At 31.8% G+C, this 19772-nt stretch overlaps 1 protein-coding gene and 1 long non-coding RNA gene across 2 annotated transcripts; one reads left to right on the top strand and one right to left on the bottom strand.

Moving 5' to 3' along the window:
- Window positions 1-619: 619 nt before the first annotated feature.
- On the bottom strand, window positions 620-10133 carry LOC134701598 (uncharacterized). The gene is made up of 3 exons (XR_010104153.1): window positions 10024-10133; window positions 2745-2872; window positions 620-805 (listed from the first exon to the last, which is right to left on the bottom strand). It is a non-coding gene; the product is annotated as an uncharacterized LOC134701598 (long non-coding RNA).
- Window positions 10134-11469: 1336 nt separating this feature from the next.
- On the top strand, window positions 11470-18108 carry LOC134701622 (uncharacterized). Its single transcript, XM_063562758.1, has 3 exons — window positions 11470-11783; window positions 13816-13977; window positions 16819-18108. The coding sequence occupies exons 1-3, from the start codon at window positions 11591-11593 to the stop codon at window positions 16986-16988; spliced, it is 525 nt and encodes a 174-aa protein (XP_063418828.1). The 5' UTR covers window positions 11470-11590; the 3' UTR covers window positions 16989-18108.
- The last annotated feature ends 1664 nt before the right edge of the window (window positions 18109-19772 follow it).

Here is a 19772-nt window from a genome sequence, read left to right as displayed (position 1 = left end):
AAATATTACTACATAATATATTTTGCTTTGTTTGCATCAGTATCAATAATCAATATCTTTGCCTCACACACAAATGTGCAACCATTCGTGTCAGTAATCAAAAATTTAAACTGTATTTATAACATCATAATATTTCAGATGAATGAAGCTGCACTTCTTTCACCTGAAGAATATACAAAAAGTATTGCAAAAAACTTGATACAGAAAACTCAAGAGAAGGATTAAGAGGCAAAGTCGTGAGTTCAAGAAAAAAAAGGACTGAACTTAAGAAAAAAGGGAATGAGAAAGAAAAGCGATTTAATAACCATGAATCTGTTTCACATCAATCAGGAATTGCGACAATAGGATTATCATATACTGCGGCTGTACCTATTCCATCGCCATTGAAATTGGACGGCACAGAATCATTTACATTTTTTATCTTAAAACCACAAGATTAATTAGAATAAGTGATATTACTCAGGTAGCAGCTGTTCATGATAAGAAATTATATCAATCTTGCGTTTTACCTAAACGTCATATTTCAGTTGAAGCCTCAAAAGAAATCGGAAAACCTGCTGTCTGGCTAAAAATAAAATGCATGTACACGGAAAAGAAGTGGATACTAAATACCACTAGGAAGCATTATTAGATTTTATTGAATTCTTAAAAACAATTCAAAATCCAATCCCTATTGAACATAACAATTGTAATTTTGACATGGCAATTCTGTCAAAAAATTGAAGGAGTTCAATTTATTTTCTTCATTTTGTAATGTTACTTCTGGATTTCTTGACACACTTAAATTAGTTAAAATGATTTCCCCCTGAAATGAAGTAGACAATTAATTTTTAAAGAACGTAATAAATGCATCACTGCGAAATTATTGTGTCAGGGATTTCAATACCATAAATTACTTAAAACTTTTACTAAATTCTTTCATAGATACAGTAGTAAATTTGGCTGTACCTGTAGAACACTTATTAAAAATGATATTTCAGATACTAAATTTAACGGTAATATTTTATATTGAAAGCGAGGAAATCAATATGTGATCCGTGTAAACTCATCGAACCTTTAAACAAACTTATAAGTAAGAGTTATCGTACCAATATTGTAATTAGATCTCTGAATATAGTTTACATTGACACTAATATCGATTTTGTCATTAGCAAATTAAAACAAAACTAAATTGTATCTTCTTTTGAGGCGGGATATATAGAGACACATCTCTTTATCTCTATAGAAGTCGCTCCTCACTATCCTACTACCTGCCGATACATTTATTTTTGGCATTGCACAAGTCATGTCTTCTCAGACTGTTCATGACGTTAAAATACTTAATCTCTGGGATGTGGTTTAGTTGATTTTAGTCTCTGATGCATGATTTATTATTGTTTTTTGTTTTTTTTTGTTTTTGGCTTTTAACTAGCTGTCAGTAACTGCGAGTACTCTCAAATCGTATTTTCTTGTTAATTCGACCTGTTGATACTGTTTATAATGCTTTTTTGTTATTTTATATTAATATGGATCTTGTCTATATACCAGCTTTGATTATTTGGAATATTTTCTAATTTTCACTTCTTCGTACTACATTTGTATAAACTTCAAAATTTACCTGTATTATTAAAACTGTTTTTTCAAAAGTGATTATTTTCGAAGGGTTAAATATTTGAAATTTATTCGTTCACAGTGTGTTAATTTACGTTACGTTTTTTGATTGAGTTAAGCCTGCCAATTGATATTTTATCGTGTGTTTTTTTATGTTGTGATGTTATGCTATTGTTTCAGAAAAAGGGAGAAGGTTTGGTACCATTAATAAGTTTAATCCCGCTGCAAACGTTTGCACCTGTCCTAAGTCAGGAATCTGATGTACAGTAGTTGTCGTTTGTTTATACGTGTTTCTCGTTTTTCGTTTTTTTTATATAGAGAAGACCGTTGGTTTTCTCGTTTGAATGGTTTTACACTAGTAATTTTGGGACCCGTTATAGCTTGTTGTTCGGTGTGAGCCACGGCTCCGTGTTGAAGGCCGTACATTGATCTATAATAGTTTACTTTTATTTATTGTTATTTGGATGGAGAGTTGTCTCATTGGCACACACACCACATCTTCCTATATCTAATTACAAACAATCAACTCTTATTTTAAAGTTCATGTATGTTGGGTTAGAATACAGTGCACATAATGCCACAGAAGACGTACAGTCTTTTCAACATGTATTTCACCAACAAATGAAAAATAACTGTAAACATGTTTATATACATACTATTATTGTTGCAATTCTTCTGATATATTAGTGCAACACAAAACTGTAAGCAGAGATACATGTATTAGACTTATTAAAAATGGAATATCTTTATCACAGTTACAGACAGCTAACAGTAGAGATTCATATGGAATTGAATTACTGTTGCAAGAGTTCAACATTCCTACCAAAACTGCCTTTATGTTTGTTTCTGCTTTTGCAATTGAACAGTAAATTTGTATAGTCATGACACAAGATTGTTTTGTTACAGGAATGCTGTTATTAGATTAATATGCACATAGTGTTTGAACTTGTCATAATGTACACCATCAGGTGTACAATGCATATGTATCAATTTATATTGTGTTTTGTCCTGACAGGATATATTGGTTATTCTATTTTATGAGCTAAATATCTTACTTGATTATTTTGTTTTTTAAAACTAGTAACTGTTACTGTACTTCAATTCATAGAATAGATTTTTGAAGAAAAACAAAGATATGTCAGAGAAGTATTTACATAAAATTTTCTATACAGCTGGTTTGGAACCATCAGCACTGGAATTCCTTGTGATTGGACACCATTAATCTAGTAAGAATTTTCCTCTTTTTTGAAAACCATATTGGTTTTGCATGTGTATATCTTTACTGAAAAGTGATAAATTAAAAAAAAAAACCACTTAGGTGTGTGGCAAAATATAAATATCCTAAATTTCACATTTGTCATGGCTAGTACAGACTACAGTAGCTAACTATAATACATTATGGATTTTTCCTATTGTGATAGGCTGCACTATCGTCTATAATTGCATGCTTACATCCAATTCATTTGAATGCTGGTCTTAATAGTTGTCTCATTGGCAATCGAACATGTACAAAATCTGATTTCTTTACATCTTACAAGTTAAAATTGTAGAAAAATGATCCAACTTATTGTTAAATGAAGCCAATGGAAATTACCTACCCAACAGATAGTTGCCATATTTGTGATATTGTTGATTGAATTTTCTGTAGAGATGCAAAGATGGGCAATAATATAAGACATTTTAAATGACAAATTCTAATGTTAGAAAGTCAATTTTAACAATATACATGTTTAGCATTCACACGATAAAACTATGTGAAAAATTAGTGCATTCAGATTGAAAAGATTAATTCAAGTGTAAGAATTTATTTGAAGGACATTTGGATTCTTTATTCAGTCAACATGTTGAACATATTGTGATAGTTCTAAGGGCTGTGTTATTTCATAAGCTGATAAGAATTGTGATTAGATCTATCACAATTTACTTTTATATTATAACCTTAGCTTTAAATTGTATTTTTTGAAGTAAAAAGCTACGTATATACTGACCCATTTATATTGCATTATTATATCACATTGTTATGAAATAATGTAATGTAATTTAAATAATGAGATTCAAATAAAATGCATTACTTTCAGATTTCCACAATATACCGGGGATAAATTAAAGTGTCATTTGACTACTTTGGAACTCAATTATTTAATGTTTTAAGAAGAAAACAATAGAGCTACACTCTGTATCCTATTTTTTTCACTTTGGAAACCTGAAAAAAACCATACATTCTTCTTTCGAGCTTAATTTCTGTTTTTTTTTTTAATGTGGAATCTAAAATGGAAACAGGGATTGTGTTTAATAGACAGCAACCCGACGTAAGAGCAGAAAACAACCCAAGGCCTATAATTGGTCTGCAACACATCGATAAAATAGCGCACACAGAGGCTATATTCCCCTTAACAACAACATGAATGATGTATACTTGTTCATTAGAATGCTTGTGCAGATGGAAGAAATAACAGGGTTCATAACACCACTTGGTCGATGCCACTGCTGGTGGACGTTTCGTCACCGAGGGTATCACCAGCCCAGTAGTCAACACTTCGGTGTTGAAATGAATATCAATAATGTGGTCATTTTTATAAATTTCCTTTTTACAAAACTCTGAATTTTCGAAAAACTATGGATTTCCTTATCCAAGGCATCTATTACCTTAGCCGTACATGTATTTGGCACAACATTTTGGAATTTTGGATCCTCAATGCTCGTTAACTTTGTACTTGTTTGGCGTTATACATATTTTGATATGAGCGTCACTGATGAGTTTTATGTAGACGAAACGCGCGTCTGGCGTACTAAATTATAATCCTGGTACCTTTGATAACTATTCATATCAATGAGACAGCAATCTAAAAATGTTTCATCCTATTGGAACTGTGAGCTGTTGATCACTACAATATACCATTTGCATTTGATATTTAACAAGAAGTTGAAATGTGATGGAAGTGAAAATGCATCAAACAGTATAGATTTTGTTTTCAAAAAAGCTTTAAATACCCACAAAGCCTTGGTTTGTAGTTTCTAAGAACGGTCAAAGGAATTTGCATGCAAACACACACTGTGACAGATATCGCTTATCAGGTTACAATATCTTATGAATACAATCTTTATGATAAAAAACAAAAACTAATTACTGAACTAGATATATATAAAAGACTATAGGGTATAGTCTTTAGAGCAGATACATGTAATTAAAAAAACAAACTGTTATATTTTAACCTACTAATTCTACTGAGACCATGAAAACTTTTGAACTGCATATAAAAGAAATGTTGAGATATTTGCATTTTGTCCTTCTCTTGGGAAGTGAAATATTTAGATCAGATCTCTTCGCAAGCAGAGAGGATCGGGGTTGAGGCTGGGTTTGTCACTTCCTATATACAAAGTTATAGGACGTGCCGCTGGAATAGGTCATCATTTTCCGAGCTTACAATTTGAGAATAGGTGGGGAAACAACTATCAGCAATATATGATAAGGTCAATAAAGTTTTCATAACTTAGTCAGTCATCTTTATTGGGGTTAATGTTAATGTTAATTTTTGGCATTTTGTTATTCCACTTCTACATGTTCTACATTACACACCCCATGATACCCAGACAATATAGGAAAAGGTAACATGAAAATCTAAATTATATGAAAAGGATGGGGTAACAGAAACCCAGCGGTACCTCCTATCAATTGAGTATTGAAGCCCCCCTCTTCTTGAGCAGACATGTCGCAGATTTGAATAATGCAAAAAAGGGACACGCCGACTTGAAAGAAAAGCCGTTTGCAAAATATGATATATTGAATTACAAATTCAGCAGTCTTACCAAAGTCTTATGATCATCATATGGATGCAATTTCAAAAGTCGATGAAGCTTGTCAAATCAAAATCTAAAGTCTTCAGATTCAAGTCCTAGCAATTATAACTCAGCCTACTGCAGGTTGTGCTCTTGTAGATAATATCTCAACTACTATCAAAAGACAAGCTAAAGCTAACAATTTACTCACATTAGCACACAGAAAGTATTTTGAAAGTGAAGGATTCTGTCCTTTTTGGTGTAAACATGTAAAAAAAAATTAACGGAGCGGTTGTTGTCCAAGGAAATGAAACAATGTCATTGTGATGCAATGTCATTTTGCACTATATTTATGTTTGGGCCTATTGTTACTTAATTAATACATAGGTGGAAGAAGGATGTGTCACATACAAGCTATTTGAAATGAGCAATGGAATCATTATATATATATATATATATTTATTGTATAAAGCAACATTTTGAACTTTTATGCCATAAGTTATGTCTATGAGGGTTTATAGATGTTAATATTTGTTATTTTCTTCATAATACACTACTTGTAGGTCACTTTGGTCAAAATATTTATAAAATTGAAACGGTGAAAATTGATAAAAAGTTGCCATTCAAAAAATATGACTGATATGTGTTCGACTATTTTTATAGGCAAATTAAACGACAAAATATTTTCCCACATGAATTTATATATAAAAAGTGTCAAATGAGACTTACCAAAGTTTTGCATGTATCTGTTAGTTCCCACCTTACATTTCAGTAAAAAATATCACATATACCAACTATAGTTCATATTTACTTTAGAATATGATACCATAGTACAATCAAATAGTTAGTCATATCTAAGGCAGTGAATTTCCTTATATTAAATATTGATATAGGACTGGCTTAAATGATGGCCGAAAGTGACCATATTCAATCAGTTCTAAAAATAGAACTAAATGGTAAATTTTGTTTAAACTTGGCCAGAACATAAAATTGAGAATGGAAATGGGGAATGTGTCAAAGAGACAACAACCCGATCAAATAAAAAAAACAACAGCAGAGGGTCACCAACAGGTCTTCAATGTAGCGAGAAATTCCCGCACCCGGAGGCGTCCTTCAGCTGGCCCCTAAACAAATATATACTAGTCCAGTGATAATGAACGCCATACTAATTTCCAAATTGTACACAAGAAACTAAAATTAAAATAATACAAGAATAACAAAGGCCAGAGGCTCCTGACTTGGGACAGTCGCAAAAATGCGGCGGGGTTAAACATGTTTGTGAGATCTCAACCCTCCCCCTATACCTCTAACCAATGTAGAAAAGTAAACTCCTAATAATACGCACATTACAATTCAGTTCAAGAGAAGTCCGAGTCTGATGTCAGAAGATGTAACCAAAGAAAATAAACAATGCATATATTGAGACATACCTATTCATTGGTGTAAATTTGAAACATATTCAACGAGGAGAAAATTTTGGGTTTACTGAGGCCTTTTACATATGCATATATATATAGACAAAGGTGAGCGCCACAGGCTCTTTAGAACCTCTAGTTGGTTTTTATTTCACGTATATTAATTTTCTAATAACAATGACCTCTTTCAAAATCGTAGTTTTTCTTTTAATATTGTCACTCCATCATGGTCATAGAATGTTAATGTCGTAATTTGGTTTTCCACAAATTGCTATCTCTTTAAAAGCAGAAGTCCTGTAACACTTTAAACTTCACTCATCCCAATTTTGTACTCTATTATTTCCACCAAGGTTAAACAATTATATTTTTGCAAACATCGAAAATCCAAATTTCTTCTTTTACACCAATAAATCAATGCATTCCCTTTTTTTTAATCTCCAATAGTGTTTGTCAAACTAAGATAAATTGTAATAGACATACATTATCAACGGATTCCTATATTCAAGTTGTTTCAGGGAAAATTGAATTTTTGTAGATATATGCAGTTCGTGGTCTACTATTGATAAAGTTACCATACAAAGGTCTAAAAAATTTAGACTTCGTTGAAAATGTCTCAATCGTACATTTCCTAGATCATCTTTACCCATGAAATGTTAAACATTGGGTTGCAACGAAGTCTAATATATCAACAGTAAAAACTATTGAATAACGAAACAAAATTAAGTTTTAACTTAAAAATCACACAAACACAAAAATTAAGTCTTACATTTGTACGTAATTTTACAAAGCACTAACTGCCTTCATATGAATGTTAAACCTGTATTCTTTACACATCAAATTTACGAAAACTCAAGTTATCGTTTTCTAATTTCCCAAGAATACTTATTTATCCAACGCTAATATGTAGAGATAATTGAAAAAAAAATCATATTAACTCAATATCACAAAAACAAAATCAAACGTAATTTCTAATCTTACACTCAGTGTCTTTCTAGGAATTTTACACACCTTTATCCGTTTGCGTTTCACAACCATGTTCAATACACATACTTACTATAAAACAATGGATTGCAAATTAAAAATATCACTTATACAACTACGAACATAATTTAAAAACCACATACTACGTGTTGCTGTTTGACATTATCGAGTTTGATATTATGCGTGTTATCACAACAAGTATATGTAATGTATCATATGCATATGTAATTCGGTGGTTGTCGTTTGTTTATTTATTAAATATTTCTTTTTCTTGTACATAAATTAGACCGTTAGTTTTCTCGTTTCGGAGCCTTTTGAAACTGACTATGTGGTATGGGTATTGCTCACTGTTGAAGGCCGTACAGTGACCTTTAGCTGTTAATTTCTGTGTCATTTGGTCTCATTATCAATCATACTTTTTTATATCTTATTGAACAATGATATTGTCAGTATTTCAAATCATTAATTATACGCTTGATGATGAAGGTCACTCTCGTGAAATGTATCGAATTTATTGTTCTCATTTTACTTATCTTAATCATTTATAAACTAGTGTTAAATTCATAAAAATAACGAGCAAACCCGACAATGATTATTCCATGCATATTACTGGTATATTGTTACTGAATTATTGATCATTTCATAGATGCAATTTTTCATTTTACAGTTTGACTGTTCCCGTAATTAATATTGCCCTCCATCCTGTCGATACTTGCATTGTGGTATTATTATGACATATTTACACAAAGTCCGTGAGTTGTGTACTGATTGAAATCTAGGTAATGGTATGCATGTTTTAATCATTATTTGTCATTGGCTCAATAACGCTGGTTACTCTTGTCATTGTTGTCCTTTTTTTTTTTTGAGTGATTCAAACGAATGTGATGAGTTTTTTTCATTTGGTTTATACAGTTCTTTAATAAAGTTTTGTTGATTTTGTTATCCTATAACCTCTATCATAAGTATGATTAGGGTTGACTAGTTACACACTCGTGTCACTCAAGTCGTATTCCGTAGTATGTGTTCACCCACGTGAGGAGTATGCAATGGTTGTCATTAGCTGAAGATGTCATATTTGTTTTTCATTTGTTAACAATTTCCTGTAGTTTCTGATTAATAGTTGTCTCGATTGCAACATGTGTGTACGTTATACTATCAGGAGAATGAATGACTTCGGATCTTGTAAAGGTATTTCATGGTATATTTGATTAACAGGAAATTGAATGCCTGTGCCTCAGGAAATCCAATATTATGAAGTTAGAATAGTAATTCAAGTATATAGAAGCAAAGTCTCAACTTTCGGTCACTTTTAATGAGATAAAGGGTACGATAATTGGTGAGCCCAATGTCACACTTGTTCTTTAAAAAGAAAAAGAAAAAAGATGATCTTTGAAATTGTCAGTGAAGTAAATGTTTTGGAATATCAACACAGCAACACATATTGGGATACAGGTTTTCCTTACAGAGACCGATATGTTTAAATCTAACAATAGAAAACAAATGCATTACAACATACGGTCATGCTTATACTTGTATTATGATGTAGTTGTGATGATGGTCTCACTACGATAACATAAAGCGTGTTAACTTTGTTAAGACTCAATACCTAACAAACTTACTAGGTTCAGTGATGACATACAATTATTTCGACGGATACTTATATATTTGAGGTCATTGAAGATAAAAAAGATTACGACTATCAGACGACTGGAATTTAGATAAAGACAACAGTAATATAAGGAAAACGGTACTATTACATTTTCCTTGCATTAGGTAATGCTGTGTGTATATTTACAATATAAATTTTGAAAACTATTGAAATATTTTCTAAAGAATTATTCGAAATGACTTTCAAAATTTTATAAATTTGGTGTAAAATGAGGGTGGGCATAAACAAGCTCCGTTGGAAGTTGGTCATGGTACTATTTGGCTTTAACTTTTGAAACAGAATTAAAAAGTACTAACACCACAAATAACTGTTTTATCCAGGTTTTTATTATAAAAAGTGGTAAATGTAGAAGATAGTTATACCACGCATATCTTGGTTTTTTTTAGGTTAATGAGTGCATATTTGTATAGCTTAAGTCTATTACAAAAATATTTGACTACAATATTGAAATTAAATATAAAACATGTATGTTCATCACACAGTTACTTTGACTTGCTTTTTCTCAGCTAAGAATTAATATTTTAAATTTAGAAACTCCAGCATCTGGGGTGAGAGGAACGATGAAATCTGTAAAGAAAAAAAAAGACATACCTGTAAAATAGTTACAAACTTCTACTCCATTTGATTGAAAACATGATTTCCATAATCCCATTAACTAAATCTCCAATTGTATACCAATATGTAGTTGAAAATCCTATTATATGCAGAATGAATGACACAGTGGTAATAATACTTCCCTCAATAATCATTGGTGGAATAGTAGCGAAGGTATCCACCATAATCAAATATTAGTAGTTTACACTCGCTAATGTCTAACGATAACACGTATTATGTGGTTTTATAGAATCATGTTCGTTATTGCATAAGGGATTTTCTAATTTTCAATCTTTTGTTTTATAGTAAGTAAGTCGAAATATGACGTTTAATGGACATGGTTCGGATACGCACACGGTTACAAGTGAAACCTTCCTAGAAAGTCAGTGAGTGCTTTTTAAAATTATAAATTACGTCAGATTTTATTTGTGTTTGTGTGATTTTTTTAGTTAAAACTCCAGTTTTGTTATTATTCAATACGTATTTACTGTGGATATATTAGTCTTTGAAGAAAACCAATTTTCGTTAATTTCATAGGTAAAGGTGAACTACGAATTGAGAAATTTTCAACAAAGTCTAAATTTTCTAGATCTTTGTATGCTAACCACGAAAATACCATTTTCCCATAATCACCTTAAATACATGAATCCTTTCATAAAGTATCTTAGTTTGAATTAAAGCAAACGATATTGAAGATATGTCAAAAAAGGAATGCATTGTTTCAATGGTATTAGAATAAAAAAATTTGGATTTTATATGTTTTCAAAAACAATCTTATTGTTAAACATTGGTAGAAATTAATAGGGTACACAATGGGAAGGGTTAAGTTTTTGGTGTAACGGGACTTCCGCCTTTTACGAGATATCGATTTCAGTAACACCAAGTAAATATATTAACGTTAATGACAAATATAGAGCTGCAGAGGAAGGAAATTGATGGTTGAATTTAAATTAGACTCAAACGAAATTGTTCGAATTTTAATGTCTACGCCCCTTATTATAGCATAGAAAGAACAGACTTCTTCATGTTTTTTGATACGTTAATCAAGTATAAAAAATGTGGTCGTGAACTATATGTTATGGGAGATTTTAACTGTTGTCCAAATAAGACATTAGATAGATCCAAACAAAAAGCAATACTCATTTTCAAGGGATAATCATACTCGTGAATATATTAAATATTCACTAGTGAGAATATCGATTGTAGATTAAATAATTCAAATACCGTTTATTTCCCGTTCAGTGACCACAACGGCGTGACAATTACTATGAAAACCAACGAACCAGAAAGATTTCCTGGTTATTAGGAAATTAATAAAAATGAAATACAAAACCTAAATCTGACGTAATTAATAATTTTAAAAAGCACTCAGTGCCTTTCTAGGAAGGTGTGCGTATCCGAACCATGTCCTTAAACGTCATCTCTCGACTTACTTACTATAAAACAAAAGATTGAAAATTAGAAATATCACGTATGCAATAAAGAACATAATTCTATAACACCACTTTATACGTGTTACCGTTAGACATTACCGAGTTCAAACACTACAGACGACTTATAGTTGATGATGGCGGATACCTTAGCTACTATTCCACCGATGATTATTGGGGGAAGTATTATTACCACTGTATCATTCATTCTGCATATAATAGGATTTTCAACTACATATTGGTATACAATTGGAGATTTAGTTCATATGGGATTATGGAAATCATGTTTTCAATCCAATGGAGTAGAAGTCTGTAAATATTTTACAGGTATGTCTTTATTTTCTTGACAGATTTCATCGTTCCGTTCACCACATATGCAGAAGTTTCTTAATTTTAAATATGCATTCTTTGCTGAGAAAAGCAAGTCAAAGTGACTGAGTGATGAAAATAAATGTTATATATTTAATTTCAATATTGTAGTTAAATATTTAATTTCAATATTGTAGTTAAATATTAATTTCAATATTGTAGTTAAATATTTTTGTAATCGACTTAAGCTATACAAATATGCACTTATGAACCTAAAATAACAAGGTTATGCGTGGTTGTTTTTCAAAAATGTAATATGTCGATATCGGTGATATCGCATCAAGTATTCATGTCATGTACTATACATGTTATATGTATTTTATTACACAATGATAATGTCAGTAATTCAAATCATTTATCATACGCTTGATGACAAAAGATCCAGTAAATGAATATCTGATCCATGTAAACTTATTGATTATTCGAATCATTTTATCCTAAAAGGCTATACAATTAACGCTGTAGTATGATATTTAAATATTGTTTTTATTTGTAGTCTTGTCTTAATTTTTATTCATTTTAGGAATGACTTTAATATTTATTGTAGAAAAAAAAAAATGAATAATCCCTGTAACGGTAATTTAAAAGTGTGGAACACATTTTTGAGATTATTTCGAATAGGCAGACAAAATATTACAGTTATTTCTTATAATTTAATTCAAAATTCCATTTTTTAAGAAGTTAATCATAAACAACCATTGTTGACGTCACGGTCACATTACAATACTATGTCTATGAGCTGATAGAAAAAAGAAATAAACTTAAACCTTACATCCAGTCGATACTAACTTTTTTGTATTATTATGACGTATTTACACACCGTTGGTTGTACTGATTGAAATCTTATTAAGGGAATACATGTTTTATTTACTAGTTGTAAATGGCTCAGTATCGCTGAAGACTCTGTGTTGTCCTTTTATTTTTTGAGGGTTCAAAAATAAGGTAATGAGTTTAGTCTTTTTCATTTGGTTAATATAGTTTGTTCTTATTTTGTGATGCTATTTTCAATATTCTTTAATGCTGTGGCCTTTTATAGCTGACTTAAACGATGGGTTTTGTGCATTGTTGACTACCCTATAGTTGCTTACAATGTCCTTTAGTCTCTGGTAGACTGTCGGACTGATATCAGTTTTTACTGATTAAAAATGTACTGTTCACATTGCGTACGCTATACTATGAGAAAAAGGTAGGATTTTGCATCTTGAATTGGTATTTTATTGTTTTGTATGATTAACAGTATGGAAAATTGAGTTCATGTGCTTCAATAATTCTTATTTAGTTTGAATAATTTTCTTGTATTATAGAAGCAGAGTGTCAGCTATCTCTTTTAATGAAATAAAAGGTTACACGAGTTGGTGGGCCCAAATTGACATATGTTATTTCATAAGATAAGAATGACAAGTTTTGAAATTGTCGGTGAAGAAAATGTTTTTGAAAAGCAACACAGCTACACATTTTTTAATAAATGGCTTCCTTCCCGTGATCGATATGTTATCAATCTAATAATAGAAAACAAATGCATCACAACATACGTTTATGCTTATTCTTGTAATTAAATCTAGTTGCATGAAGGTATTACTACAATAACATAAAGCGTGTTATTATAAGACCCAATACCTAGCAGACTAACTAGGTTCAGTGATGACATAAAATAGTTTGTTTGTATATTAAAGGACCTTTGGTATATTAGGGGATGTTAAAGAGAAATTGGAATAAAACCATCAAATGACTTGCTGTTATGATATATAAAAGAAATGCTTGTGTATAAGGTTTTCTTACTGTCGAATTTTTGAATGCCTCATAATGCTTCTATTAAGCTTTATTTGGCCATCTCGAGGTGAAAATTGACAAATTTGCAAATTATCGTCATATATTAAAGGTACAAAAGAAGCAAAACAGGAAAAACTGTGTGCCGATATTCCCGTGTTTTTGCCGATGATATACTAACACACATATTTATTAGCCTTATTTTTATAATACAATATCGCAGATGCACCAGTACGTGACGCTCAATTTACAGCTGCCGGAGTTCTGGAAATCTTTGCACTGGTAGCCTTTGTCGCAGCTTTAGTATGTGCTTTATATGAGATGTTTGTACTCACTGAAAAGGGAATTATGTTTGTTGTTATAGGCTTACTCAACTTCATGGCAGGTAAATATTAATAACTTCATTGAAAATTATGTCAATGTGAAATTCAATATAACAAAAATATCAAACGACAAGGAAAAATTGAAACGGAAAGTCCCTTATCAAATAGCAAACATTAAAACCCAAACACATCCAACGAATGGAAAACAACTTTCATATTCCTGACTTGGTACTTATGTGGAAAATGGTGGATTAAACCTGGTTTTATAGGTAACTAAACCTATTACTTCTATGAAAGTCGCATAGAATTCCATTATATTGACTAACATATGAGAGCAAAACAAACAGATATATTTTGGTATTGCACAAGTCATGTCTTCTTTGACTGTACATGGAGTTAAAACACTAAATCTCTGGGATGTGATTTGAATGATTTTAGTCCCTGATGCATGATTTTTTATTATTAAATGTTTTTTTGCTTCTAACTAGTTTTCGGTTATTTCAGTAATTTCGTGTTGATTTGACCTGTTGACACAATCTGTAATGCATTTTTGTTATTCAATGGTGCTTGTTTTTGTGTCATATCTCGTATCACTAGTTTTTATATGTACCACCTTTGATAAGTGTTTAATATAACTATAAATTTTCACGTCTGTTCTCGTACTATGAACAACAAAATAATTTTGTAAAAAAATATTTCCGTACTCCAAACAACAAAATTATTATATTTAAAGTAACCTGTGTACGTTATCATTTAACACCATTTTGTCCCAGGTAATAGTTATCTTTTTGACATTGTTTTACATAAATCATACTTATTCGTTCAGTGTATGTTTGCTTGTTTTGTTAAGATTCTTTTTGATCGAGGTAAGCCATTTCACTTGATATTTTATGGTGTGTCTGTCTATTTAGTAGTGTTGTAATCCAGGTAAGGGTGAAGATTGGCGCCTGTTAAAACGTTTAAACCGGCTGCATTTGTGTGCACCTGTCCTAAGTCAGGAACCTTTTGTTCATGAGTTGTCGTTTGCTGATGTGGTTCATAAGTGTTTCGCGTTTCTCGTTTTTTTTTATATAGATAAGACCGTTAGTTATCCTGTTTGAATGGTTTTACACTAGTCTTTTTTGGGGCCCTTTATAGCATGCTGTTCGGTGTTAGCCAAGGCTCCGTGTTGGAGGCCGTACATTGACCTATAATGGTTTACTTTTTACAAATTTTGACTTTGATGGAGAGTTGTCTCATTGGCACTCATACCACATCTTCTTATATATATAAAATTGGTAAAAATGTCAAAAATTGGGATACAGCAGTCAACATTGTGTTATGATCTGAATTATTATAAAACATACAACTATGTCAAAAAAGGTAAACAAAATGATATATATACATTCTGTCGACAAAGCTCATATATAAAAAAGAAAGACAACTTCGATATACAAAAAATAGCAAAATGCAGTTTTTAGTCATTTTATATGATGATTGTTAGGTTTTGTAGCCAATTTTAAGCAAGGTTGAGGTTTAAAAAGTGTAAGCTTACCCTGTTCATCAGCGTAACCTTGTAATGCGTCTACTGTAGGTGTCATTACGAACATTGAGAACAGTCTTGTTTTCATTATATTATCGTCATTGGCGAGGTGAAGAGTGCACATGTTCTTATTCATTTTGTATTCAATCGTTTTGATATTTACCAGAGTCTCAGTTCTACCTTTCTTGACTAAGGAAGAAAACTTAATACAAGATACACAATATTATCAGAATGGCTTATAACAACTATCCTACGCTTTTTTTCTCAACATTTTCGTGATTAATGAACTTCCTTTGACAAATGTTTTATATTTGCTTTAATTTCACAAGACGGAAAATCAGTAAGTCGCAAAAATCTATATTACGGTTTTCGTCATAACTAAACTCCCTTACTTTGATACAACAGGTATTTCCCTATATTCTTTTATGTTTATGCTCGGACGGTTCCGTCTATAAACTATATATAACCAATAGTTCGATCAAATTTAAATTGAAATTCATGTTTGTACGTTCCGATTATAGATAAATTGTAAAAAAATATAATTCAATTCGTGTTTCGAATCAAAAATTGGTTTATTCATCTTGAATGTAACATTTTTGAAAATCTATATCATGGTTGAGGAATTAAAAATGGAAGAATGGTCATTACACTGTTTGAAATATAAAATAAACTTGTTGATTTTAGTTGGTAACAAGACCAAATGAGACCGTAATATCGCTTAACTTGTTGACACAATAAAAGCTAATCACAATCTCTTATACAATGTCTGTTGTGAAAAATGACAACGGTTGCCTAAAAGTTGCGATTGTGTTGAAATAGATGGGTTTATTTTTCTTCTTTAAGGTTGTGCCAAACACCTTGACTAAAATTAATTTGTCTCGTTTAATCTGAATTAAATTTTGACAAAATATTTACTTATAGAAAAATATATTGATTTCGAAAAACTTGAACTACACACTTTATCGGAAAAAATTCATTGGATATATGGCAGTTTGACAAACACTAATTTTGATCATTGAGAAGCTTCATATCTTCTTAAGAGTAGAACCTGATTAAAACGTTCAGCTGATTTTTACAGAGTTATCCCCCTGTAGTTTGATGAACCACTTTAAGTACTTACAGGTCAGAACACGTCCAAGCCATTAAATTTGACACTCTGGGATTTGCTTTATATTAGTTTAATTCAATTCAAATCAAAATTTATATCATTGAGAGTTATTGAGAAATGAGCCATTTATTGACGTTGAGAATACCAGAAAGTCGGCCATCATAGAAACAATTACAACTTGAAACTTGCATTTCCCGTCATACTAGATACAAGGTAATATTAACTTGGAAATCAATAACTAGTCAGTTTAACAAATATGTTATTTTTTTTCAGGAGGACATGCCTTGATCGGAACAATAGTCTTCGCAGCAATTTCTTCTGGTGGCATTATGTTGGATCCGTCCAACTTTCACTATTCATTTGGGCTATGTATTGTAGGTGGAATTGGAGGAATTTTTTCAGGCATTGTTTTCATCCTAGCATGGCGGTGGGTGAGAAACTGAAAAAAGTGGCTGGATCGAAAAGCTTATTGTATAAACGTTATTTCTATGATATATACGAAAGAAACTACATTTCGCTTCTCCATAGCAATATTAATGTATTCGAAGGATTTAAACGATGCAAGGTACTCAATGCTAGATAATGTCATATCATTATATTCAAGGCGAGAAATGTCATATCATTCTATGCAAGACGACATAATGTCATATCATTCTATGCAAGGCGAGATAATGTTATATCATTCTATGCAAGGCGAGATAATGCCGTATCATTGTTTGCAAGGCGAGATAATGTCATAGCATTCTATGCAAGGCGAGATAATGTTATATCATTGTATGTAAGGCGAAATAATGTCATATCATTCTATGCAAGTCGAGATAATGCCATATCATTGTATGCAAGGCGAGATAATGCCATTTCATTGTACACAAGGCGAGATAATGTCATATCATTCTATGCAAGTCGAGATAATGCCATATCATCGTATGCATGGCGAGATAATGCCATATCATTCTACGCAAGGCGAGGTAATGTCATATCGTGATATGCTAAGCATGATGATGCCATTCCATATTATGCAAGGCGAGATAATGCTATATCATTGTATGCAAGGCGAGATAATGTCATATCATTCTATGCAAGTCGAGATAATGCCATATCATTGTATACAAGGCGAGATAATGTCATATCATTCTATGCAAGGAGAGATAATGCCATATCATTGTATGGAAGACGAGATAATGTCATATCATTCTATGCAAGGCGAGATAATGTCATATCATTGTATAAAAGGTGAGATAATGTCATATCATTGTATGAAAGGCAAGATCATGCCATAGCATTGTATGAAAGGTGATATAATGCCATATCATTCTACGCAAGGCGAGGTAATGTCATATCGTGATATGCTAGGCATGATAATGCCATTCCATATTATGCAAGGTGAAATAATGTCATATCGTTGTATGCAAAGTGTGATAAAGTCAAAGAACGGCATATCAGTCTTGATATTGGAATATAAACATGTGTAAGGTGTTAAAACGCCGCATCATTCATTATATGCAGTACGTTTCTTTAACTTCTTTGATATTTGGATTATATTATTTATAATAAAGAATTTTATGAAAGGTAAAACAGATATTCAAATGTGCGCATTTGCTATATGCATTCATTGGACAATTTCTTTATAACTCTAGATTGTTCATTATGATTGTTAGTATCAATGAATGCATAGCACAAGGTGAATCGTTCACTTCGCCTCGTTATTCCGAACTACGTTGTATTCTCCACACAAAACTAAGCGTAAGATTTTTTTTCTCCAGATTTTCATCGGTAAAAAGTAGATTCTTGATTGTTGATTGTTTTAACCCACTTATTATAGAAGCGCATTATAATTTTCGGTATGTGTGTCCGTTCGTAGTTCCGCTGTCAGGTTAAAGTTTTTATTCTAGGTTGTTTACTAGGAAGTTTTTGTCACATCTTCTTGAAAATAATATAAGCAAAGGATACCTAAGGGAAATTCAAACTCATAAGTCGAAAATACACTGACTGCGCCATGGCTTTAAAAAAGACAAACATACAAACAACACAAAATAGAAAACAAAAAACTGAGTAACAAGCGCCCACTTAAACTAAGGTGCTCCGGAAGTGTAAGCAGATCTTGCACCACATGTTGCAGATAAAGCCCCAAACAACATCGTTTTTGTGTGTAAAACTCATTACATTAACTGCTTGATAAACGAATTAGGTATTGACAATTCACTTGGAAACTCAACATATACCCTCACGACACTTACCAAAGAGGAAATCCTGGATAATCATAGGTCTGTTCTGTGTTCCTTTGGAATTTCAACCAAAGATGAAGAACTAGATCTGCCATCACTGTATTGGATACCTAAACTACATAAGTGTCCTTACAAACAACGGTATATTGCTGGGTCTTCCAAGTGCTCCACGAGTTGGTATTGCTTTGCTTCGTTAGAAAGAATGGCCAACGTAGATACAAGTATCTTGTCTTAGGGAGGGATAAATCCTACTTTGTAAAGGATCACTCTGATTCGAACAAAAAATTCTCTGAAACTGATATTATCAAGATGCTTGATTTCTTAATTGACAACATATTTGTTACGTTCGGAGGACGTGTTTTTCAACAGACTGTCGGTATTCCAATGGGAACAAACTGTGCCACTCTACTTGCCAACTTGTTTCTTTATTATTATGAGGCTGACTTCATGCAGGAACTTCTTAGGAAGAAAGATAAGAAGTTATCAATATCCTTTAACTCTACTTTTCGCTATATAGATGATGTTCTTTCACTAAATAATTCAAAATTTGGTGACTATGTGGAACGCATATATCCAATCGAGCTACAGATAAAAGATACTACAGATACAGTTAAGTCGGCCTCATATCTTGACTTACATCTAGAAATTGAGGGTCGGTTGAAAATAAAACTTTACGACAAAAGAGATGATTTCAGCTTTCCAATTGTGAACTTTCCATTTCTAAGTAGCAACATTCCAGCAGCACCTGCATACGGGGTATATATCTCCCAATTGATACGATATTCCCGTGCTTGCATTTCCTATCATGATTTTCTTGATAGAGGATCGCTGCTTACAAGGAAGCTATTAAACCAAGAGTTCCAAATGGTGTAGATGAAATCATTCCTTCGTAAATTTTACGGACGCCATCACGAGTTGGTTGACCGTTATGGAATAACCGTTTCACAAATGATATCGGATATGTTCCTTACGTCGTAACTACAATCCCCTTCCCTTTCATGA

The sequence above is a fragment of the Mytilus trossulus genome, unplaced genomic scaffold (assembly GCF_036588685.1).
Source record: "Mytilus trossulus isolate FHL-02 unplaced genomic scaffold, PNRI_Mtr1.1.1.hap1 h1tg000247l__unscaffolded, whole genome shotgun sequence".
Lineage (NCBI taxonomy): Eukaryota > Metazoa > Mollusca > Bivalvia > Mytilida > Mytilidae > Mytilus > Mytilus trossulus.
The sequence above is the reverse complement of the archived record's forward strand: the minus strand, read 5'-3'. Positions and strand labels throughout refer to the sequence as shown.

Bases quoted from the DNA above. Each gene is read 5' to 3' on its own strand.
- LOC134701622 (XM_063562758.1), top strand. From the start codon at position 11,591: ATGATGGCGGATACCTTAGCTACTATTCCACCGATGATTATTGGGGGA. The intron at 11,784-13,815 runs GTATGTCTTTAT...ACAATATCGCAG, and splicing joins AGTCTGTAAATATTTTACAG to ATGCACCAGTACGTGACGCT. The intron at 13,978-16,818 runs GTAAATATTAAT...ATTTTTTTTCAG, and splicing joins CTTACTCAACTTCATGGCAG to GAGGACATGCCTTGATCGGA.